General features: G+C 44.5%; 1 protein-coding gene across 2 annotated transcripts in view; it reads left to right on the top strand.

The window, feature by feature from the left end:
- Positions 1-26,373, top strand: part of CDK9 (cyclin dependent kinase 9) — a 1,779,604-nt gene that overhangs the window by 566,774 nt on the left and 1,186,457 nt on the right. For both annotated transcript variants that reach the window (XM_044058348.1, XM_044058349.1), the window contains one exon: positions 20,240-20,411. In XM_044058348.1, the coding sequence (XP_043914283.1) occupies positions 20,240-20,411 (172 nt within the window). The remainder of the gene's footprint in view (positions 1-20,239; positions 20,412-26,373) is intronic.

Raw genomic sequence — 26,373 nt, 5'->3', positions numbered from 1 at the left:
GCCACGAGGAGAGTCATATCTCCTAAGACATCGTCAGCGTCGGTTTGGCCTTCCCTCTCCCCTCAAGTTCCTGTGTCCGCTTCTTCATCTACCAGTCCCCCTGCGAAACGTAGAGACCCTGAGCCTCAAGTACCCCCACAGGGCATCCCCTGCTCTTCCGAGACCTCCCCAGATCCCCCCACTGAAGAGGTACCCAGGAAGAGATTGTGCAAGAGGAGACACTTGAACTCCCCACAGGAGTCTTTGACATCTGACACTGACCTGGATGAGTCAGAAGGGTCCCCTTGATCCCCCTCTGAGGATATCTCCTTTGCAGAGATATTAGAGATCCTGAATCAGAGGGGTGGTTGGCATTCCAAAACCCCTACTGAGGACGAGTCAGTGCTCTTAAAGGCTTTTGGGTCTCAACCTTCCACTTCTTGGGTATCACCGTCTTACGATGAGCTCATGGACCTCATCTCTCATAAGGTGTGGGGTTGCCAGAGGCCATGGAACCTGTCCCTCGGAAGCCGAACAAGTTTATCTCTGCCCCAGTGGACAAAGCCTTTTTGACCAAGGGAGTGCCTGTTGATGCCATGATGATAGCTGCAGACACCAAAAAGGAAGTGTCTGAAACATCTGCATCTATCCATCCTCCTAATAGAGAGTCTAGGATCATGGATAGATATGGGAAACGCATGTTTAGTTCAGCAACCTTTTCTCTTCGATCGCTAAACTACTTAACCCATTTCACGAGACTCCAGAGATCTCCTGAAAGAGCGAGGAGATACTCTTCAGGGTACGGTAGCTGCAGGGGTGGCCGACAGCTTGCTACCCTAAATTCGATTGTGAACTTGTCCATGCGTCTCATACGATATGCAGCTGATGGTTCGAGTAGAGCCGCTAGTTCAGGCATTGCTCTGCGGAGACCAGCCTGGATGCGTCTCTGTTCCTTTGTGGAGCCCTTTAAGTCTTCCTTTATTAACACTCCGTTTGACGGCTCATCACTGTTTTGGCCTAAAGTAAAGGAAACATTAACCAGGTGTGAGCAGAAAGACAAGACCCTATCTGCCATTGGAGTCCATTTTTCTACACCTATTCGGCCCTATCCCAAGGGCCCTGAGGGCGGAAAAATGTGGTTCCGAAAAGCACAGAGAACCTTCCAGGACACACGTGGAGAAAACCCCCTCTAGAGGCAGAGGAGGGGGTTATAATGGAAGACGCCGCCCACGTGGCAGAGCGGGTTTGCAGCAACAGGGCGACAGAGGACAGTTCTCTGGTCAGCCCTACCAGCACCCCTGAAGGGAGGCCCGGCTGTCCGGCTCTGGAGGCAGTCGGGGGTCGCTTATCTTTGTACCCAGAAGCCTGGCTAAACATAACGTTGGATACTTGGGTACAAAGCATTATTTCCAGAGGATATTTCATACTGTTCTCTACCCCTCCCACTCCTGTATACAGAATCCCAGATGTTCCACCCAGTCTCAGGGAACAAGCAATCATAGAGGTCCACAAATTGCTAGAAAAAAGTCATCCAACCAGTCCCAGCAGACCAAGTTGGAATCGGAACTTACTGGAGATTCTTTTTGGTACCAAAAAAAACAGGGCACTGGAGACCTGTCTTGGACTTCAGCAGACTCAGTGAGTTCATAAAGAAAGAGAAGATGTTAAGTTGTCTATCTTGCCTTTGTTCTTGCTGGTTGGGGTCAGAGCCGATCCTCTGCTCTGACTCGGCCATCTTCTATAGCTCGAGAGCTGTTTACTGGCTCAAGGCTACCCCTTATCCCATGATGCCTAACGCTAGCTACCCAGATCTCGTTTGCCGCTGCGAGGTGTCATTTTCTGGCTCAGACTCATATAAAGTTTATTTATAGAACTTTTTTACTAGAAATAGTCTTTTTCCTAGGGGTTTTTGTTCGTTTTAGTCTTATACTTGTTGTGTTAGATAAGTGTGTATTTGTAGCTTCCTTCCCTTCCCTTTAGAGCACATTTAATTTAGAGAGTTCTCCCCTCCCCCTTCCTTATTCTTGTCAGATTAGCCATTTAAGTTAGAGGCTTTCCTTCTATCATTTTTATAGGCTAGCCATTTGAGTTAGAGGCTTTCCTATTAAAAAAAAAAAAAAAAAAAAACTTTAGCTTTAGTCTGTAGTGTACTGTGTTGTTCTTTTTAAACTGTATTTTGTTTGGTTAGCTATTGTATTTTTTGGTACAGGACGTCCAAAGAATCCAAGGTGTCTGAGTTCAAGAAGTGTGACTCATGCTGTCAGAAAATGTCTCTGACAGATGGGCACACTTCTTGCGTCTATTGTTTAGGCGCTGTGCACCTGCAGGACTCTTGTTCTATCTGCCATGCATTTAGTCCAAGAGTTCTGCAGGAGCGTAAGAATAAGCTTATTCTTAGGGGCCTTTTAAAGCCCCAGGATTCACTGGCCAAGACTCAGCCTGTGAAATCTCCTAAATCTACCAAATCGTCGACTCCAAGTTCGGAGCCATCTATGGTCCAGACTCTACCTGCTACTCGACTATCTCCCCGTCGGCTCCATCAGAAACTTCAGAGCCTTCGTGGAGCCACAAGAGGCTGAGGTCCCCTTCTCTGGAATCCGTACATTCGGCTCCTTGGTCTCCCCTGCTGCAAAGCGAGCGCAGTCATAGATCTTCTCACCCCTCTAGATCCTCTAGGCTCTCGGATCACTGACGTGGAGAGAGTGGTCAGTAGGTTGCTAAAGTCGCAGGCACTTGCCAAGATGTTGTCCAGCCCTCCTCAACAGGTGTCGCCTCCGTCCATTTCTATCGATGTTCCTCCTCCGACTCCATTGAGCTCGGAGCCAGAGTTCGTTGGGGTTCGAGTAGTGGAACCGTCTGCTCCGATAACTTTATCTCCTTCGGTTCCGTCGTCTGCTCTGATTCCCTTGATAGTGCCGTCTGTCGAGGGATCTGTGCGCCGGGGCTCCCTCGTCGGCTCCGAGGGGCGAGTGGCATCCGACCCTTGTCCGACCCCGTTCTCCCTCTCGGAGCTTCGGTGCAGGTGAGCTCTGCTCCTACATTGGCCTCGGAGCCATCTCACTCGATGCGGAGAAGGATTCCGATTTCCTCAGATCCGGAGCCTTCTCTGCATTGTGGCAGGGACGCCTTCATTGTCATGAGGAGTGTGCTGGCCACTGAGTCAGCTCCACTGTCGGCCCCATCAGCTCCGTCCTCTATAGTGCCTGTGCCAACCTCTGCTCCTCCTCCAGACCCCAAGCGTGGGAAACCGGTGCTCCAGGCCACCCCATTGGGTGTTTCCTCTTCTTCCGAAGCCTCCTCTGAACATTCAGAGGAGCCCACTCGTAAGACGAAGTGCAAGAGGAAGCACATTGACTCCCCTGAGTCTGTCACTTTGGATACAGACTTAGATGATTCGGAAGGGTCCCCGAGATCCCCCTCTGAAGATGTTTCCTTTTCGGACATCCTCGAAATGCTTAAGCATAGGGGGAACTGGAATCCATTAGCCCCTACCGAGGATGAGTTTGTTTTCCTGGATGTGTTTGGTTCCTGACCTTTTACCTCCTGGGTTTCTCCACCTTTAGATCCACTTATGTCCGTGGTGGCTCGAAAGGCTTGGTCAGCCCCGGATACAGTGGAACCAACTCCGAGGTGACCTGGCAAGTTCATCACAGCACCCCATGATAAGCATTTCCTTACCAAAGGTTTTCCTGTTGATGCCATGGTGGTAGCAGCAGCCACCAAAAAAGAGTTAGCGGAAACCTCTTCGTCTGTCCATCCTCCTAACAAGGAGTCTAGGACCATGGACAGATACGGGAAGCGAATGTTTGCTTCAGGGACCTTTTCCATGAGGTCACTGAACTACTTATGCCATTTTACCCAGCTTCAGAAGGATCTCCTTAAAGAGCTCGGAGATACCCTTCAAGATCCATCAGCTTAGGGGGCTCAAGCTAAAGTGGCTTCCCAGCTGGCGACCCTTAATTCTGTAGTCAACTCCTCCATGAGGCTCATTTCTTATGCAGCCGATGGTGCGAGTAGAGCCGCAGGTACGAGCGTGGCCCTTAGGAGACATGCATGGATGCGGCTGTGTAACTTTGCGGAACCCTTTAGAGCATCATTCACCAACACCCCCTTTAATGGTTCCTTTCTTTTTGGACCACAGGTGAAAGACACTTTGACTAGGTGTGAGCAAGAAGGCAAGACTCTCTCTGCCGTGGGAGTCCGTTTTTCCACTCCTTCCAGACCATACCCCTAGAGTCAGAAGAGTGGTAAAATGTGGTTCCGAAAATCCCAGGGAGCCTCACCTGACACACGTAGCGATTTTTCCTCCAGGGGCAGAGGGGGAAATAACAATAGACTCCTCGTGGCAGAGGGGGTCTGCAGAACCAGGGCAACAGAGAATTCTTCTCTGAGAGGCCCTTTCAGCATCCCTGAAGGGTTGCCCGACTGCCCGCCTCTGGAGGCAGTCAGGGGAAGACTTTCACTGTACCCAAAAGCCTGGCAAAATTTAACGCAAGACAAATGGGTACGGTCAATTATATCCGGAGGTTACAAAATTCCCTTCTCTCAACCCCCCCTACCATCGAGCAAATACCTTCCAGTTGTTCCACCCAATCTGAGGGACCAAGCAGTCATAGAAGCTTCAAGACTGCTAGAAAAAAAGAGTCATCCAAGAAGTCCCGGCAGACCAACATAGATCCGGAACTTAATCAAGGTTCTTTTTGGTACCAAAAAAGACAGGGGACTGGAGACCAATTCTGGATCTCAGCAGACTAAACAAGTCTGTTCAAAGAACAAAGTTTCGGATGGTCACGCTACAGTCCATTCTACCCTTTCTGGGTCAGGACAATTGGATGTGCTCCATAGATCTTCAGGATGTGTACTACCACATCAAAATGGACAGGCGCTCCAGGAGATTCTTTTGCTTCCGGCTGGGAGCCAGTCATTACCAGTTCAGAGCTCTGCCCTTTGGTCTCACCACAGCCCTCAGGGTGTTCACCAAATGTATGGCAGTGGTCACGGCCCACCTGAGACGTCGAGGATTCCAGGTGTTTCCATATCTAGACGACTGGCTCCTCACTGCTACTATCAGGCATCAACTTCTGTAAGCCAGGGACTACACTATCACAATCTGCTCCCAGCTAGGCATTACAGTAAACCTCGAAAAATCTGCCTTGTTGCCCTGTCAATCTATCACCTATATAGGAGCAGACTTAGACACAAAGAACATGTCCGCAAGGCTACCGCCAGAAAGGGTGTCTACAATTCGCCAGCAAGTACAAATTCTAATGCAGAGTAAAAGGATCCAAGTCAGGTTCGTCCTTCAAACTCTGGGTTCCATGGCAGCGGCAATTTTTCTAATCCCACTGGCTCGCTTTCACATGAGGATCCTTCAGTGACTTCTGTTCACACAGTGGTCTTTCCAACAGCTACCCATGTCTCACATGATCATGATTACAGAAGCATGCAAAAGGCACCTTTCCTGGTGGATGGTCTCCCCCCCTAGTGACTTAGGGCAGACCCTTCATTCAGCCCCCTATGGTTGCCACGGTGACCACAGACGCTTCCCTGATAGGGTGGGGGGGCATTATTAGGGCAGGACAGTCCAAGGCACTTGGCAACCTCACGGGTACCACCTGCATATAAACGTCCTAGAAATGAGAGCCGTGCTCCTAGCATTGCAAGCTCTTCAAGACCCTCTCCCTTCTGGGACCATTGCAATTCAAACGGACAACTTGTCAGTGGTCTGGTACATCAACAAGCAGGGTGGAACCAAGTCCTACCCTATGTCGAGAAGCACTCAGACTCTGGCAGTGGGCAATTTCTTCCCAACGATTTCTGATTGCGACACACATCCCTGGGTGGTCGAACGTCATAGCGGACAGGCTCAGCAGAGCTATTCTCATGCCTCACGAGTGGTCTCTGAATCAGGTAGTTGCGGATCTGATCTTCCGCAAATGGGGACAGTCTTGCTGCAATCTTTTTGCCACCCTTCTTCCGCTTCCAAGTCGCACACCCAGAGGCGCTCTAGTCCACGATTGGCCTCAGGGACTTCTTTATGCCTTCCCTCCGTTTCCCCTGATACCGAAACTCATACAGAAAGCAATATTGTTGGGTTGCAAAGTGATCCTCATTGCCCCCTACTGGCCTCGACAGATATGGTTCCTGTTCCTGCACCATTACCTTCTCGATCAGCCCTGGACTCATGATCCGCTTCCAGACCTACTGATTCATCAGTCAGGCAGGCTGCATCAATCCCTCCGAACACTCCAGCTCACAGCTTGGTTGCTCCACTTCCAACCTTAGCCAGGCTTCCCAGCATTTCCGCCCGGCATGTGAGATTATTGTCTCCTCTCACAAGTCCACAACTAGAAAGACTTATGCTAGCAAATGGAAATGTTTTTCTTGTTGGGCAGAGGCTAGGAACGTGGATCCTTTTTCAGCCCCAGTCCACAAAATTTTGGTGTTCCTAGCACAACTTTTTCATTCTGGGTCTGCTTCTGCTACAATCAGGGTTCAATTGGTGGCCATTTTAAACTTTCATGTTGAGTTGTCTAATTCAAACATTATGTCTCATAAGCTCTGTAAAGCTTTTTTAAGAGGGACTACTCTCCTTAGACCTCCAGTGAGAGATTCCCCCTTCTCCTTGGGACCTTAATTTGGTACTAACCTCCTTAATTATGCCCCCCTTTGAACCTGCAGCATCCTGCTCCATTAAGTTCCTGTCTTGGAAAACACTTTTTCTGGTAGCTATTACTTCAGCCAGACGCGTCCCTGAACTTCAGGCACTATGTGTTCGTCCTCCATACTTGGTTTTTCATAAGGACAGGGTTGCTCTGAGGACTAATCCCTCGTTCCTTCCGAAAGTCTGCTCAGAAAACAATTTAAAGCAATCTATAGACCTTCCTGTGTTTTTCCCTAACTACACCAACAAGGCAGAATACAAATTACACCAACTGGATGTTCATAGATAATTGCGTTTTTACTTGCATAGGACTAAGGATATAAGGAAGTACCAACTATTCCTTTCCTACGTTCTAGGCAAGCAAGGTCTCCCAGTTTCTAAAGTGACCTTATCCAGGTAGTTGTCTCACATTATTACTTCCATTTATCAATTGAGAAACAAAGAGTTGTCTATCATACCAAAAGGTCATTCTACTAGGGCTTTGGCCACCTCGGTAGCCTTCCAGTCTAGGTTGCCCATGTACTCTTATCTGTGCACCTGCTACGTGGGCAAATCCTCATACCTTTATTTCTCATTACAAGCTAGATATGGTCTCCAGGAGCAGAGCTGACTTTGGTTCCACTGTTCTGAAGAGTCTGTTCCAGTGAGCCGCCCAGGATTGTAGGTGCTAGGGACGCTGTCCCAACCAGCAAGAATGAAGGCGAGATAGACAACTTAACATAAAGAAGTTGTATACCTACCATAACGTTCCATGTTAGTTGTTTTCATCTCACCTTCTTTCTTGCGTCCCCCTGTCCTATTGGATCGAGAGGAGTTTTGGTTTCACTGGCTGAGTGTTCTCTGGTTTGTTTCCTCTACTAACTTAGAGAGTATGACAGGTATGCTCAACCTGTTTGTTTAGACAGGTTGATTCTCTGGCTATGTCTGGGGTTAGCTATTACAAACGAGATCTGGGTAGCTAGCGCTAGGCATCATGGGATAAGGGGTAGCCTCGAGCCAGTAAACAGCTCTCGAGCTATAGAAGATGGCTGAGTCGGAGCCGAGGATCGGTTCCGATCCCAACCAGCAAGAAAGAAGGCGAGATGAAGGCAACTAACATGGAACATTATGGTAGGTACATAACTTCTTTTTCCGAATGGTCACGCTTCAGTCCATTCTTCCTTTCCTCGGGAAATGCGATTGGATGTGCTCCATAGGTCTCAAGGATGTGTACTATCACATAAAGATGAACAGACGCTCCAGGGATCACCTGCATTTCTGGCTGGGAGCCTATCATTACCAGTTTCGAGCCCTGCCCTTTGGTCTCACTACAGCCCCCAGAGTGTTCACCAAATGCATGGCAGTGGTCACGGCTCACCTCAGGCATCTAGGATTCCAGGTGTTTCCATACCTAGACAATTGGCTCTGCATCACTGCCACCAGGCATCAATTGACTCAGGCAACACAGTACACTCTGACACTCTGCCGTCAATTAGGCATTACAGTCAACTTCGAAAAGTCTGCCTTACTGCCATCGCAGCATACTGTTTTTATAGGAGCAGAGTTGGACACCTCAACCACCACTCTACGTCTTCCAATCGAAAGATTCCCACTTCTCCGCCAACACATCAACTCAGTGGTGTCAAAGAACAAAGCTAAAGCAGCAGAGGTCTTGAAGGTGCTAGGTTTGATGGCAGCTGCAATCCTGGCCGTACCACTCACAAGGATGCATATGCGAATCCTTCAGTGGCTCCTCTTTGCTCAGTGGTCTTACCAGAAACTGCCGATGCACCACATAATTCTCATCACAAATACCTGCAAGAGAGATCTTCGATGGTGGTTGACGTCTCTTCATGTCACAATCAGAAGACCCTTTGTTCTCTCCTCCCCCCCCAGTAGCCACTGTGACCACGGACGCTTCCCTGATATTGGGGAGGGCATTTTCAGGGAAAGACTGCCCAAGGCACATGGACGGATCAAGAGTCACATCTGCATATCAATGTTCTGGAGTTGAGAGCAGTACTTCTGGCATTGCAGTACTTTCAGGACTCTCTTCCTCTAGGGACTATTGCAATTCAGATGGACAACATGTCAGTAGTCTGGTACTTAAACAAGCAAGGTGGAGCCAGGTCTTACCCCCTTTGTCGAGAAGCTCTCAGGGTCTGGCAATGGGCTGTGTCGTCCCAGCTTTTTCTGTTAGCAATGCACATCCTGGGAAAATCCAACGTGATAGCGGACAAGCTAAGCAGGGCGATACTGCTCCCTCACGAGTGGTCTCTCAAACAACAGGTTGCGGAGTTGATTTTCTGCAAATGGGGCCAGCCTTGCTGCGACCTCTTTGCCAGCCACATCAATTCAAAATGCAGAAGCTACTTTGCCCTAATACCACCTTCAGGACATCCCCGAGAGATGCACTCATGCAAGATTGGCCCCCGAGTCTCCTTTATGCATTCCCACCCTTTCCATTGATACCCAGATTTTTACAGAAAGCAAAATCTCTACAAAGGACTGTCATCCTCATAGCCCCCTACTGGCCTCAACAGATTTGGTTCCCATTTCTCCACCATCACCTGTTGGAGGATCCATGGATCCTGGACCCAGTTCCGGACCGTCTAACGCACCCGTCGGGGGACCTCCATCCTTCCCTGCAGTCCCTGAAACTGACTGCTTGGCTAATCCACTTCCCCTAATTGCCAGGCTTCATTCAATTTCAGAAGATACAAGACAAATTCTCTTGTCTTCTCACAAGCCATCCACCAGAAAATTATACTGCAGTAAGAGGAAAAGGTTCTCAATTTGGGCCAACACACAGAAAATTTACCCTTTCCAAGCTCCGCTATCGTCCATTTTAGAATTCCTGACAAAGATTTTTAAGGAAGGGGCAGCAGCTGCTACAGTTAAGAGTCCTGTTAGCCGCATTCTCAAATTTCCACCTTGGATTCGATGGCTCGAAGGTTATGGGCCATAAGTTATCTAATACTTTTCTTAAAGGTGTTCTTCATATGAGACCTGTCAAAATTCCTTATTCTCCCCGGAATTTGAACTTTATGCTGTCTCAAATTATTCTCCCCTCTTTTGAACAAGCATCTTCTTGTGACCTCAAATATTTATCCTGGAAAACTATTTTTCTAGTGGTCATTACTTCTGCCCGCAGAGTGTCAGAACTTCAAGCATTATCTGTCAGACCACCTTACCTGATTTTCCATGCTGATAGAGTATCTCTCAGAACAAACCCCTCATTTTTGCCTAAAGTCTGTTCTGAATCCAATATCAATCAGTTCATTGAGCTACCAGTCTTTTTTCCCAACCACTCTAACAAATTGGAATACATGCTGCACAAACTTGATGTGCACAGACAGCTCAGATTTTATCTTGACAGAACTACGGATATTAGAAAATCAGATCAACTTTTTGTATCCTTTTCAGAAGCCAGAAAAGGTAAACCAGTGGCTAAAACAACTTTATCTAAATGGTTATCAGAATGTATATCCTTTATTTATGTGAATGCTAACATGCCTTTGACACACAAACCTAAGGCTCATTCTACCAGAGTCGTTTCTATGTCTTCTGCCTTTCAAGCTAAATTGCCCCTTGACAGTATTTGTGCTGCAACCACGTGGTTTAAGCCTCATACCTTTATCACACATTACAGAGTAGTTAAGGCTTCTAGGGACAGGTCTTCCTTTGGTTCCACGGTACTGAAAAACGTACTTCCATGAGCCACCCAAGATTGAGGGTGCTAGGGGCAATGAGAATAAAAGGCGAGATTTAACAACTTCACATAAAGAAGTTATGTACTTACCATAACATTCCATGTGAGTTGTTTATCTTGCCTTTATTCTCGCGTCCCTCCCTTCTTCCCCCTCCTGGCTGACAGTAGACTTAGAGGCTAGTACCATCCTGGCTCCTCAGTACTTCTTTCCTTTGGAAAGTGTTTCCTTTTTAGAGTAGGGTAAAGATATATGTATATATATATATATATATATATATATATATATGTATATATATATATATATATATATATATATATCTAATCTATATGCAGCAAACAAGATCTGAGGTAATTCCAGCAGTGCATTGTGGGTAAGGGGCTTGGTCTCGAGCTACTGGCAAACCTTGAGCTTTGCTATCCGCCATGTCGGAGCCAAGGATCTGCTCCGAACCCATCAGTGAGAATAAAGGAGAGATAAACAACTCACATGGAACGTTATGGTAAGTACATAACTTCTTTTTATCTTCCATGCGGACATGGTTTCCTCAGGACTAACCCATCTTTTATGCACAAGGTGGTGTCTAGTGTGGCTTTAAACAAGTCCATTCATTTGCCTGCTTTTTTCCTAATCCTCAGAATAAAGGGGAAAAGATACTGCATTCTCTGGATGTGCATAGACAGCTTAGATTCTATTTGGACAGGACTAAGCCTCTCAGAAAATCTGACCAGCTGCCAGTCAACTTTGATGTAGGGGCAGAGGGGAAGGCCATTTCAAAGCAAACCATTTCCAAATAGATAGCACACTGCATCCATTTCTGCTACAAGCACCATGGAAAACCTACCCCACAGGGGATAAGAACACATTCCACTAGGGCTGCATCTACTTCTACTGCATTTCTCAGATGAGTCCCTACCAGGAACATCCTGGAAGCTGCATCCTGGAGTGTTCTGTACATACTTTCACCAAGCATTACCACTTGCCTATATTTTCTAAATCCAGAGCTGGATTTGCCACAGCAGTATTACAGGGCCTGATTGCCATCCCTAATGCTTCTTAATCTACCTCCACCCTTCCTTAGCTTTGGAAATCGACTCAAATGTGATGACTGCAACAGTGAATACACTCGAACATCTTCATTTATGGTAAGTGTACACAGCTGTACATTATATTTCTTACATTTACGAAAGCAGGCACCTAGATATTTCCGGACCAGTTAAAGCTCACTCTACTAGGTTGGTAGCCACATCTTCTGCCTTCTTGGCAAAAGTTTCTTTGGATGAGATTTGCGCCGCTGCTACTTGTTCTAATCTCCACACTTTTGTTGCTCATTATAAGTTGCATTTGATGTCTAGGAACAGGGCTTCCTTTAGTTCCTCTCTGGTCCCGCATACCCACCGTGAGGCTTCCTAGGGTTCATAGTAGATGGGGACTCTGACCCATCCGTGATGAATAATGACTCGGATAGCATCAAATAAAGAGTTATGTACTTACCATAACTTGGAATCTGTGCTATCCAGTGTCATTATTCATCACATTACCTCCCTCCTTCCCCCTCCTCCTAGAGATTTGGTAGATACGTAGGAATGTCTGTCTTTAGAAGTTTTTCAGTTTTATAGGCAATCTTTACTGCCCTTTTTTCTCTATCCAGCAAACTCAATCTGAAGGTTGTGGGTTAGCAAGGGATTATGGGAAGGGGAGGAGCTTAAGGTCTGGATCTGTCCTTTCAGTTGTCAGCTCGGATCTGAGGTCGGATCCAAGACCCATCCATAATGAATGATACTGGATAGCACAAATTCCAAGTTATGGTACGTATGTAACTCTTTTTCTTCTCCAGCCCTGAGTTTACTTTTTACACTGTGTAGCATTTTATATTCATAAGTACGAGGTAAGTAGATCAAGCATAAGGTGTAGAGCTGCCAGCTCAGTCTGCCTAATTTTCAGCCTGCACAGTACTGCTTGATGATAAGCAGAAGTAGTAAGCCAACTGTGTGTGCATTCAAAGCGTGTTCAGTATTCTGCATCCCTTCATTTCTATTTTTCATTTCAGCTTCTCTTCATTTGTCCCATGCCCCCTTGAATTGCTTCCTGGATTCCCTGTCTACCACCCAGTCCAGTAATCCAGTCTCTGGAGAAGTACTTTCATAGATGAGACAGTAGTTGGTCTTTCCAGTCTGCTTCATCTATCCCTCTCTCCTCTCCTTCCTGTTGAGGATGATTTCTTCATATGTCTTTGGCATGTCTTTCTGTAGCCACATTATTCTCTGTTTTGTGTCTCTGGTGATACAAGCTATGGCTCCTCTATTCTGTGACTATGCCCTTTTCCCTCCACCCAACAACCTTTCCAGTCATTATCCTTTGGATTCCTTCTGATGTGTTGATGGTCCTTTTCCGTGTGTGGTTCCCGAACTGCATCTGGCATCCTGACCTAACAAAGGTCTTAAACACTGGGATTATTGCATCTCTACTATTGGACTCTTCTCCCATAATACACCCCATCATTCAGTTAGCCGCTTTCACTGTCCTATCACTTTGCTTCTGGTAATTCATGACTTTTGTGATGAAAATTCCCAGTTCCTTTTCCTGCTTTCTTCTTGCATTGCCCGGACGGCGGTGGGGGGTTGATACTTCATTACTAGAATTGCTGTGACCTAAGTGTAGTACTTTGCTTTTGCATGTGTTGAACTTTAACTACCATCTTTCAGTCCACTTATCTTTTCCAATCCCTTCTTTAGACTCACCCCTAACCTTCCACTGCTGCCCCTAACTTTGTGTCATCAGTGAAGTAGCAGATCCTGTTCCCTTTCTTCCTTGACATTTTTTTTTTTTGTAAGCAATCACGCTGCAGATTGTGTTTGAAAACCGACTCCTGCTGGTCACTTTCCTTATTCTTGACAACATTCTTACCAGAGTTTTGTGTGCCACACAGTTTAGCCTTGTAGTAGTCAGTTTCTTGGTCTTGATTCGACCTCCGTCCCCTCTCTTTAGTAGCCACCTGTTACAGGACCAAGTCAAAGGCCCTGGTGAATTCCAGGTTAGACCACATCTACCAGTATTTTTTGTCAAGTTGTCGTGATACTCTTGTGTAATTAAAATGCAGTCTCATTTGATTGATGGGTTTTACAGAGTCCATGTTTGTTATTCTAGAGATTGATTAAGCCTCTTCTCCAGCACAGAAGGAAAACAGCAAAAACGTCAGTGTATTCAGTGAAGAATTATTTATTCCAAAGCTGTGACAGTCTAAACACTGACCGGTTCTGAAGTTAAAAACTATTTCTTCATTATGTAACTGTTCAGACTTACTGTCTGTAAGTTCTCAGACACTTGTGTAAGAATCAGATTTCTTTAAAAAAAAAAAAAAAAATTAGTCCCGAGTTTGGCAGAACATCGTCCAGATACATGAGGACCTTTCTGGGCTTGGTGTATAAGGCATACTTCATGTGTGTTCTGAACAGTTGTCCACGTGTCTCTCGTCTTCTTTTTTCTTGAAATGATTAGACTGTTTCACCGTTGGGAAAAAAAAAGTTGATTTGGGAAAATGAAACTAAGATTAAGCTACGTGGTCTTCTGAAGGATCTTGGATGTTCTTCATCCCACATTGCTGCAGTCCTAACACTTGGGTAGTCCGCTGTTCCAGTCGGCCCGAATACCAAAGTATAAGGCTGACGTCGGTCAAGGCGCATTAGTCTGACGTCAGGACGTCAGGGTACAAATGCGCATGACCGACGTCATATCCTCAGTCTTTTTTGCCGCATGGTCCGATGCAGAAGCAGTATTGCGAGTGCAGGTTGGCGTTCTGAAATTTTCTGAAGTCGGAGTTTCAGACCGAATCAAAGTTGGCTAAGTACCCCGTTGGGGAATATTTTGGTTTTTTCTTGCCTCAGTATTTAACCGGATGTCAGAAAAAGTGAATAACTGTATTTCTTGTGGGAAACAGATACCTCATAGGGATTACCATACCTTGTGTATACCTTGCTTAGGGCCTGAGCACGACATTGTTGGATGTCGCTCTTGTGCTAGATTTAACAAACGCACTATAAAGAGAAGATTAGACTGTGCCAGGTTAGTTTTTGGGAAGCGTTGTAATTATAAAATGCCGCCGGATGCTCCGGCCCGCTTCGCCTAAAAGCGCAAGGACAAAGCAGCAAAGCCTAGGTTGGAAGAACCGTCTGTCCCGGACGTCGGTTCTTTAGAAGGCTCGGTGGAGCCGGAGGTTCTGCCAGAAGTTTCTTTGGAGTCTCAGGGAGAGACTTTACTGTTACAAGCTGTGTCCTCTCAGGAGGTAGGCCAGGCTGAAGGGGCTTCTCAGGTGGCTGTTCTCCCTCCTTCCTAAGGTGGTTAGGCCCTCCCCTTCTGTTTCCAAGGCTTCTTTGAGAGGCAGGCCAGGTTTAACTTCAGTGGGTGTCTCTCCTAGTTCTTCAGGGTCTTTGCCTAAGAAACATATGCTTAAAATGGCAGAAGATTTGATTACTATGATTAGAGGTTCTATGCCCCCTCCTGATAAGAGGCCTAGGGTGGAACCTGAGCTTGAGAGTTTTGAGCAGTGTTCGAGGCTTCTGAGTCTTCGGCTGAAGACTTACAGGAGTATCCTCCTTATTCTGATTCTGATGTAGATGATTCTACTCCTTCGGCTTCTCCTCCTGAGGATTTTTCTTTTCAGAGACTCTTCATTCCATGAGGGAGCATTTTAAATGGGAAGGTCAAGATTTCTCTGATTCCAGGAAGAGGCTTAGGGAATTTTTGTTTTACCCCAGCATAGGCCTTTAGCTATACCTCCTGTTCTGGATGTGGTGGAAGATGTTTTGCAGAGGCTTCCCTGAACCCTGATTCTTTGCCTCCTGCCCCAGTTAAACCGGATAGGTATTATAGGGTGCCTGAAGCTCATAAGTTTCTTTTAAGAGTCCTAGGGCAGACCCAGAAACTGTTTCTCAGGGGCCTAAAGGTGTTAAGGCTTCTGTTGTTAAAAATCCTGTTCCTCCTGATAAAGAGGCAAGGGCTTTGGATAGATGGGGAAAGAAGGTGTATACTTCTTCCACTTTAGCCATGAGGGCTTTGAATTGCCAGTTCCACATGTTAAAATACCAAAATTATCTCCTTTCACAATTGAAGTCTAAGGTGGATGCTCTGGCGGAAGGTATTGAGTGTAAAGAGTTGCAGGATTTAGTTCATGTTTCTGAACAGGTGGGTAAGCATTCCTTGCAATGTGGTTTTGATGCTGTACAGGCCTCTTCGAGGGTGGCTGCCACTGGTTCTGTTCTTCGCAGGCACGCCTGGCTGAGGGATCAGAATTTAGCTGAGCATGTTAAGACAAGGATTTTAGATGCTCCGTTACAGTCTGATGTGTTGTTTGGTTCGCCTGTGGAAGCAGTTTTAAAGAAAATGGAGGACAAGGCTAAGTCTCTGCAGACTGTTAAAGATTTTTTGCAGGTTCAGCCTCCGAAGTTTAGTAGAAATTGGCCTACTAAGGGGTGGACATATCCTTCTTATGATTCCCAGTCTAGGGGTAGGTCTAGGCGTGGTAGGGGCAGAGCACAAGCTTCGTTTAGGCCTAGAACAGGAGTTCACCTGCTCAGTCTTCTGGTGAGGGCAGGGGTCAGCCCTTTCGTAAACAGACCCAATGACCTGCCTTTTCAGCTGCCAGAGCCTTCTCGTCTGGCAGCACCTTTGGGAGGAAGGCTGTCACTTTTCAAAGAAAATTGGAGTTTAATTACCCAAGACAGATGGGTATTGGATATCATTCACCACGGTTACAGGTTTTATTTCCATACCTTGCCTCCTTTCAAAGGCATGCCAGACATTCCTCCTCTACAAAGAAAAGAGGCTCACAAGCAAATTTCTCTGTTACTCCAAATAGGGGCCATTCAGCCGGTTCCTGTGCCAGAAAGGGGCCTAGGATTTTATTCTCGCCTGTTCCTAGTACCAAAAAGGGGAACACGTGGAGACCAATTTTGGATTTATCTATCCTCAACACTTATCTGGACATTCCCAAGTTCAAAATGTTGACGTTACAACAGCTTTTACCTCTGCTGGGCAAAGATCACTGGATGGTAACTTTAGATCTCAAGGAGGCTTACCTTCATGTGCCTATCAGACTAAGTTGCAGGAAGTATCTGCGTTTTCGAGCTGGGAATTCCCATTATCAGTTCTCTGCATTGCCCTTTGGCTTATCTACTGCCCAGAGTATTCACAAAAGTTCTGGCTCCAGTGATAGCTTACTTCAGGCTAAAAGGAATACAAATCTATCCTTACTTGGACGACTGCCTGATTCTGGCTCAAGAAAAGGAAGACCTTTTTCAGCATTTGGAATATGTGATAGCAGTGCTAAGATGCCTGGGGTATTCTGTGAACGAAATAAAGTCCAGTCTAGTACCCTCTCAAGACATGTGCTTTCTGGGTGTGAGACTGAATACAGCAACCCAGATGGCCTTTTAACCCGGACAAACAAAAGAATCTTTCCCTTTACTTCCATCAACTATCTCTTCAGTCCGGGCTGACTGCAAGGACAGTCCTTCAAGCCTTAGGGTTCATGGCATCTTGTATTCTGGTGCTTCCCAATGCCAAACTGCATATGAGGAAGCTGCAATGGTATCTCAAAATGTATGGACACAGCACTGCCAGGATTTGGACACTGTCATTCAAATAATACCTTGCATTCAAGAGGAATTTTTGTGGTGGGCTCAGGAATGTCACCTAAACAAGGGACTCTCTGTGACCCGGCCAGAGGCGAGTCAGATTCTAACGACAGATGCCTCAGACATAGCTTGGGGAGCTCATCTGAATGGAAAGTGGATACAAGACAAGTGGCCTGCCAGACTACAGCATCTACATATCAACATGAAGGAGATGTTAGCAGTCCAGTTTGCATTAATGGCTTTGAAGGAGTTACTTCTTCCAGGGCAGGTGTTGATTATAACAGACAACACAACTGTCATGTGGTACATCAACAAACAAGGGGGAACACATTCTTATCCTCTATGCAGGCAAGCAATGATTTTGTGGGAGACTGCGCTCAGCTTGCAACTAAATCTTCAGGCAAGGTTTCTGCCGGGAGCACAGAACTCCTTAGCAGATGTGTTAAGCAGGCAAATCATGGATCCCCACGAGTGGAAACTGGATCTTCATGTATTTCGGAAATTGACAGTGTCATGGGGAACTCCAGACATAGATCTGTTCGCTTCCCCACTAAACCACCAGCTGCCAAAGTTTTGCACGGAAGGTTTCATCACACACCTTGGAAAGTGGATGCTCTTTCTTTCAGTTGGAAAAATCTTCATGTGTATGCCTTTCCACCTCTGCCTCTCCTCCCAAAGGTACTCCTAAAGGTCAGACAAGACAAGCCAAGGATGATTTTAATAGCTCCAGATTGGCCTCGCAACACTGGTACCCATTACTGAGGAGTCTGGTAAGGAAGCCTCCATGGCCTTTACCTTTGATTCCACACCTATTGTCTCAGAGGGACGGTCATCTACTCAATGTCAAGCTTCACTCTCTTCATCTAACAGCCTGGCATATTCTGTTTTGAACCACAGCAGGTCTCAACTTCCTCAACAAGTTTTGAATGTGATTATGGAAGCCAGAAGACCTAGTACAAGGAAAGTGTACGCAGACAAATGGAAGAGATTTTTATTTTGGAGTGCAGCAAAGGATTTGGAGGTTTCTGAGCCTATTTTGAGTGTGGCTCTTCAATATCTTACTGAGTTATTGGACAAAGGTTTGTCTTTCTCTTCCATTAAGATTCATGCTGCAGCAATTTCAGCTCACTATGATTGTGACCCACCATTGTTTTCTCATCCTTTGTTCAAGCAATTTCTTAGAGGGGCAACGAATATAAGACCCCCACGTAGAGCTCCTACTCCTGCTTGGGATCTCAATTTTGTGTTGGAGAAACTTACTCTACAACCTTTTGAGCTCGGCTACTGCTGAATTGAAATACTTGTCATGGAAGACTGCTTTTTGTTGGCCATTACTTCTGCAAGAAGGGTTTCTGAATTGCAGGCCCTTATGGCGGTTGAGCCTTTTTGATTTTCCATAAGGATAGGGTATCATTACGCACTAATCCTTCCTTTATGCCTAAGGTGGTTTCTAGTGTGGCTTTAAACCAAACTATTCATTTGCCTACTTTTATGCAGATCCCCAAAATAAGGGGAAAAGGTTTTGCACACTTTAGATGTACACAGGCAGTTGCGTTATTATTTAAGCAGGACTAAGGATTTTAGGCAGTCTCAGCAGTTGTTTGTTTCTTTTGCTTTGAGTTCTCAGGGCAAGCCCGTGTCAAAACAAACTATTTCTAAGTGGATTGGGTTTTGCATTGCATTTTGTTATTCCCATCATGGCAAGGAGATTCCAGCTGGGATTAGGCCTCATTCCACTAGGGCTACTGCCACTTCAACAGCATTTCTAAGGGGTGGCAACTAAGGATATTTTGGAGGCAGCTACTTGGAGTTCAGTGCATACTTTCTCTAAGCATTACCACCTTCCTCTCTACTCTAAATCTAGGGCTGGTTTTGCCACGGCTATTTTGCAGGGCATGTTGACAGCTCCTGCTTCTTTATGATTTGCCAGCCTCCCTTACCTCTGCTTTGGGATTCTACCCAAGTGTTAGGACTGCAGCAATGTGGGATGAAGAACATAGTACAGTTTTGTACCTACCATAAATGTAGATGTTCAAGATCCACATTGCTGCAGTCCAATTTACCTCCTCCTCCTTCCCTCTGTGTTTAGGGGTGGTTGTGTGGGTGGGGTTGTACTTTTGTAAATTTGTATATATTGTACATATATTTGGTACAGGAGTGTTTGGTGTTTTTTGGTTTTGGCCTTATCTTTTTAGGGTCTTCTGACATCTGGGGCAAGAAAAGACTGAGGATATGACGTCGGTCATGCGCATTTGTACCCTGACGCCCTGACGCCAGACTAATGCGCCTTGACCGACGTCAGCCTTATACTTTGGTATTCGGGCCGACTGGGACAGCGGACTACCCAAGTGTTAGGACTGCAGCAATGTGGATCTTCGAACATCTACATTTATGGTAGGTACAAAACTGTACTTTTTGTGCAGGGATTTCTTATTAGTGCTTTACCTCAATTATTACAACTTTGCATTATCTGTAAAGTAATACATTTTTGCATCTTAATAACATTACATTCAGCTATTTATTTTGATTAGACCAGTTTTCCTTGTTCGCTTCTGTTGTTGAATGGTCCATGCCATTTTGGTGCAGAAATGTTTGCGCTGTCATAAAACGTGTTCATGCTTTTTTTTAAGGCTTTTAGGTTAGTATTGTACTGTCCTTAACTCATTTATGGTGCTAATTGTACCTGTTCATTTGTTTGACTTTACAAGTAAGAATCACAATGTCCCTGCAGTGTTCTTCATTTGCATTTTTGGTTTAACTATTTCTAGCCTGCAAGTTTATGTTGTTTACTAATGTAAGACACTTAAGTATTCCAGATAGTGGACATTAAGTACATCTTTGCATGCAGCAGTGTTGATTAATCTGCGTACATCCACAGAAGTGAAAGGCGGCTGTAGGGTACCACTTAGAAGTAGTGAAGCTGGATATGTGACCTGCTGTTTGATATTTTTTCAAAAACACATTTCATAAGTTTTTCAGTTTTTTCTAGCACAACTGGAAAATTGGTTTTGGTAAGATCATTATTTGATATTTCTGAAGTCCATTTATTGTTTTTAGGCACAATTAAATTGCACAGGTAGAGTGAGACTATGTTTCTTTTCTATGGTAGCTATACATTCTGTTCAGAATTGTTTGTGTTTTTCCTTTTGAGCTTTTGCAGATGTATTTACTTGCCACAGTCTCCCCTACCAGTTCACAGGTGGAATTTCATTAGGGAGCAGGTTGCAGCATTTTAGTTAACTTGTGTTCTTTTTAATCTTTGTGATGGCTTTTAGATTTTGCATCGTGATATGAAGGCAGCAAATGTTTTGATCACACGGGATGGAGTTCTGAAACTAGCTGACTTTGGATTGGCTCGTGCTTTTAGTCTGGCTAAGAATTGCCAGCCAAATCATTACACTAATAGAGTGGTGACATTATGGTACCGCCCTCCAGAGCTGCTGTTGGGTGAGTAATAGAGAAGTGTTTTCTTATATTATGGAGTAATTCATATTGACATTGTATGCAGTATTCTGTAATAGTATTCTTTAGCAGTGTAGTTTGTCTGAACTCCATGTCACCATGTCAGAATTTGTTTTTTGCACACAGCCATGTACAGCAGATGTCAGAATACAAAGGAACAAAAAATATTACTTTGAAAGATCTTGTGAAGTGCATCTTCTTCCCAGTACCAGAAAAAAAAGAAAAACTCTTCTGTTCACGTGTGTCAGACATGCCTTCTGTATGGCCTCAGCTGTCTTACTTTGTGTCTGGGACAAGATGAATGCTTGCCTCTAGAGTACCTAGTTCTTTTCTGCCTTTCGTATGTTCATAGGTTAGTACTAAGCTAACTGCCCTTGCGAGACATTTTTAAGCCTAGCCAATTATCGCTTGTGAGACTCAAACCCTGTACCTTGTGTTTGTAAGGCAAACACCTTAACCATTAGGCCACCCTAATGTGAGAAGTCTAGTATCAGAAAACTGACTGCTTGCCAGATTATTGAAGTAGTACTGCTTTCTGATGCAGCTTTTTTAGTTTATGGATCTATGCATGACCTATTTATCTGCTGTGAGTGCATGTATTTTAACAGTGCTTCTCTAAGGTCAAGTGAAGCTAGAGACCATACTTACATAACTAGAATCATTGGTGGGTGACCCTCTCAGAGGAACGTGGGTCCAAGAATCTGTTTGCGAATCAGACTGGATTAAGGATGTGGATTTGGGGGTCTAGAATTAAAGCCGTATACCTGACTACACAATAAAGTTGTTTCTTTTTCCTGCCTATCTTCCAGGTCTTATTTGCGCAGTATCAGTCACTGATGCAGTGTACAGTCAGGTACCTGATGATTTTAGGTTGTTTTGGAGTGATACAGTGTATACAGAGCTTGACTTAAATGTGAGGTAGTAGATGAAAAGGATGTAAAGAAAGGGTGTAAGTTAAAGATGGATAGAGTTATAAAATCAAATGGTGTAGTTGTCATTTCTGGGTGGGGATGAAAGGTAGAAACTGTGTAAATGTGGCTGGGTATCTCGGGGAAGAATAAGGAGCATGTGAGGGACAGGATAAGGTCAAAAGAGGAGAGGTAAATTCCAGTGTTAGATTTCAGTCTTCCTGAAAGGACTAAGGTATTCTGGCATCAAAGGCAGAGAGATGGGATGAAATGGTTTTGAATACAGATCAGGACGTTTGCACATCCATTGAAAAAAAAAATGTGATGAAAGATTAGAGTACTTGACCTAGTGTAGCGTAAAGCAGATGATGTATGGTGGATGGGTTTGAGCACATCAGTGGTGAACCTAGACTGTACTAGAGTGTGGTTCGCTATCAGTGCAAAAAGGACAAGAATCCATTGCTAAAATTCTTGTGCAGGACTACAGTGCGAGACCAGCTTTAGGTTGGCTGTTGCAGTGGGGATTGCTAATCAACAAAAGGGACACTGAACAGTAAGAGATAATTGAGGATCCAGAGAAAGACAGATGAAGAACTGAGCAGGAAAACAAAGACCTAAAGATTACGTATTATGCCAAATAGAGATGTTAGAAAAACAGTATGTAAAAAGAGAAAATGGCTGTAAGAATTTGATTGCATCAGAAAGTGCAGATAAGAGTATGAAGAATCTGGGAGGGCTATATCAGTGATGAAAGTTAATTTGGCAAGGAATAAAAGAAGATGGAGAGAATAGTTTTTAAACTTTTGCAGCAGCAGTAGTTGAGATTTTCTCATCTAAGATCCTCACCTCAGTCACCAAGTTTGTGGAAGCCTGGACATCCTGACTGCCTTTGTCTTGTTGTCACATACTGAACTAGAGAAGTGTGCTTAGATTCTGTACCCCTTAATTCTTATTTGCTGTTTCAACAGTTCAGGTCTTGATCATAAAATCTGTTAAAGAAAAGTTGCCTCGTTTTGATGCCTTAAAATGCCTCATTTTGATGCCTTAAAAGCTGAAGCCTTTGAAAGATACCTTCTGCCACCAGATTATAAGTCAATGCATACAGTTGCACTGTCTCTGCTACTTGGACAAGGCGCATGATGTTAAACAGTGCCATTAAGTGTAAACACATCAAACTGGCCACCCCGCAAAAGAAAGGAGAAGCTTAAATCCTACTCCCCAAGTATCTAAAGATGGTGGCTGTGGTTGATCCTCAGCAGAAGGAGCTGTGTGTGACAAGGCTAGTGTCAGAGCAGTGTGAAGGAGGTAAGACAGGAATTGCATCTCTAAGGTCCACCTGCATAGTGGCCTTGCAATTGTCAAACTCTTCCCATACTAACAAGACGTCAAAGCCATGCCCTTCAAAGTTAAGGATGGAAAGAGTAGTGTGTATAGGAGCAAGTGGTGTAGCAGTCCATTGTGGGTGGGGTTAATAGGTAGACACTGTTTAAATGTGGCTGGGAATCTCAGGAAAGAATAAGGAACTTGTGAAGAACAGAATAAAGTCAAAGGAGGAGAGGTTAATGTGCATGTTAGATTTCAGACCTGCTTAAAGGACTTTGGTATTCTGGCATCAAAGTTGGGGAGATAGAATGTGTCACCATCTGTGATCATTCTTGGGGTGTTTACACTGTCTGCCATAACAGAGTGCCTAGATCATTGCTGCACCTTAGTCCACTGAAGTGGCCTTTTGAGTCCCCAGGCACTGGCTTTGTGATAGTACTTGGGACGGAGGAGTCCCTTCTGAGATTTTATTTTCTACATGCATAACTGTATGACAAAGGTGAGACTTCCTTTAGGTTTTTCCATACCTGGGGGGGGGGGGGCTGGCCCATATGTTAAATTTACTTAAGTTTGTTTTGTTGTGTGCTACGACCTGTCCACTTTGGAAGTGTATTCCTCTACCAGCAGTAGCTATGGAGCAGACCTTTTTATGCTTAGCACTACCATCACACATGACACCTTGATCACCCAGTGATCCCAAGCTGTCCCACTCCTAACATATCAGGGTGGGGTCTTACTCAGTATCCTAGGAAAGGAACACAGAGAAATAAGATGTCTTTTTCCAAGACATAAAAAGAAGAATGGGTATTTCCTTGCCTATAGTTACCATATAATTCCTGTTAAGGATTATGCTTAAGCATTCTGGAAGCATGTGGATTCTTATCTCTATACTTTTAAAAAGGCCAGTGCTATGTTTAAGCCACTCCATTTGAGTGGAGAAAGATCATAAGCAGACAGACTAGGGGAAATTCCTTATCTCCTCAGTCCTTTTTTAGGTTCAAGGGACTAAAACTTTTTTTGATGTTGTCTTTTTCATCCTTTCCTCAACCGATGGGTTACATATCTGACCTTGGATCCTACTTCACCCACTTTATAGACTTTGGTGCCATATCTCAAGCTCCTCTCCTTATCCATGATCCTCTCCAAGCCTTGTAGTTACCTCAGATCTCATTTGCCATTTCTAGACAGTTTTTCACACTTTAGAAAAGCAGAACGCTTCAAACGTAAAATCCAACAAGAAAAAAACGCTGGCAGTGAAAATGGAAAGAAATTTAATCCACAGATATTCCAAATACTCCAAAAGCTGAAAAGCCAAAAACAGGTATCCAACCACAAGTAAGCGCTTTCATCTCCTCACAAAATGGAGACTTCGTCAGACTAATGGTTGAATGCAAGTACTGCATATATATATATAATTTCATAAAAAACACCAATTAAGGCATTCATTTGAAACATTTAAAAGAACATTTCACCATAATTCTAATGCTTAAGTCCCTTTCTTTTTAAATATGTTACACATTTCTCTCTACTATTTAAGCCCGGGGGAAAACATGCATTTAATCTAACTTGCCAGCAATACTGAAGCCACCCCAATTCTTATTCAACACTTATCTTTTTCGTATTGGGGTGTATTGAATCAATCACCAAACACTTAAAATTAAAGTGTTTGGTGATTGATTCAATACACCCCAATACGAAAAAGATAAATGTTGAATAAGAATTGGGGTGGCTTGAGTATTGCTGGCAAGTTAGATTAAATGCATGTTTTCCCCTGGGCTTAAATAGTAGAGAGGAATTTGGAACATATTTAAAAGAAAGGGACTTAAGCATTAGAATTATGGTGAAATGTTTCGTTTAAATGTTTCAATTGAATGCCTTCTTTTAAATGTTTCAATTGAATGCCTTAATTGGTGTTTTTTATGAAATTGTATATATATGCAGTACTTGCATTCAACCATTAGTCTGAAGAAGTCTCCCTTTTGTGAGGAGATGAAAGCGCTTACTTGTGGTTGATACCTGTTTTTGGCTTTTCAGCTTTTGGTGTATTTGGAATATATGTGGATTAAACTTCTTTCCATGTTCACTGCCAGCGTTTTTTTCTTGTTGCATTTCTAGACAGTATTTTGCTTAGCTCAAGCTAAGCTTAGTCAGATAAGTGATTGTTTACTTCTCATGTTCTTGTTTCTTTGTCTCCTAATCTTCCCCTGGCTATAAGTATTTAAAAAGGTAGCTGTAGGATTCCTTGTAGTTTTTTTATTATTACAGTGTTGGGTGTTTTGCGCCTTTTAGGTCTTGTGCTTTTGATTTCTTAACTCTTTCCCTTTTTAGTTTCTCCTACATATCCATTAGCCTTATTGCTATTGTTGGTTTTTTTTCCTCCAGGTTACATTGCTGGTATTTCTTTGTTCCCTTTTGTTATGTTGTTATGGATAGTTAAGTCCGAGAAGCCAACTGGCTTTAAGAAGTGCTCCTCTTGCAGGCACAAAATTCCAAATTCATATGCCAGTGCTGAATGTGTCTACTGTCTTGGAGCTGGGCTTCTGAATGTTGAATGTGAAATCTGTGCAGAGTTTAATCACAGGGTCCTGATAGAATGCAAAAATAAGTTGGTACTGAAGGGACTGCTGCCTTGTTCCTCATCTTCAGCTTCTGGAGTCCACAGGGGATTCTTAAGGAAAAAGCAAGCAAAAGTCTAAGAAGTTGAGGAAGCACTCCACCTGACTGCTCTCTTTTGACTCCGGGATCAACTATGCCAGAAAAAAGTTTAAGCCATCAGGTCTGACCATCTTTCAGGACCAGACATCTTTTACTTCGAAGTTTCTTGCCTGTAGACACCCAAGATTCTCACCAGAGCAGATACCATTGAGGCTACACTCCCCCTTCTTCCTGGATATGCCATGATGGGCTTCTAGATCCCCCCCCCCCCCATCCACCTTGTCATCTCTTAGGGCTGTTAAGAGTCTTACCGAAGCAGACATGGACAGAATGATGGGAATATTTCTTTAAGACCCAGATTCATTTTGGAGTCATTCCTGTTTGGTCTCCCATTGGACCTGTGAGCTTTACACCATCCCAAGCAATGCTGTTAACTCTTACTCTAATCTGTGGTATGGCTTTGGAGGTGTTAGATCTGAGGTTCCTGAGTTTCTTTGTCAGATCTGAAGGCTTGGCCATAGTCATCCCTGACACAATCTCTGATCCATATGACACCAACTCTTTTTGAGCTGGAGGGATCTCTGTGTCGTAGCTTAGGTGCTGGATCAAAGGAAATGGGTTTGACTCCAAGGTTGTCAAAGCTGTCTTTTCCCTTAAGGGCTTTGTCTCTGGATAGCTCAACTCTCACCAGTTTCGATACGGAATCATGGGAATTCTCTGAACCAGCCTGCCCATATTAGAGTGGTTTTGGGTTCTCCATTGGCTTCTGCTTTTGATGCAGTGGAGAGCACATTATCCACCTCTTTGAACAGGACATCCGTGCCCCCCTTGGGTCTTTCCTCTCCACAGCTGTCTGCCCTGCATTCTGAGTCCTTTCATTCTGTTCCATCAGGACAGCCTTCTGCCCTAGACTTCAGACAGTCCTGATTTTAGGGCCGCCCCAGTCTTCCAAGTCATTCCCGGATTATCCCTCTGGGGAATCTACTTGTAAGCATAAGTGTAAGAAGATGCACATTGATTCCTTGCAAGAATCCTTGACAAAAGACACTGACTTGGATGAA

Source organism: Protopterus annectens, chromosome 16.part0, assembly GCF_019279795.1.
Source record: "Protopterus annectens isolate FY-2018-M chromosome 16.part0, PAN1.0, whole genome shotgun sequence".
In the NCBI taxonomy this organism is placed as follows: Eukaryota; Metazoa; Chordata; order Ceratodontiformes; family Protopteridae; genus Protopterus; species Protopterus annectens.
This window is presented reverse-complemented; position numbering and strand designations above follow the sequence as displayed.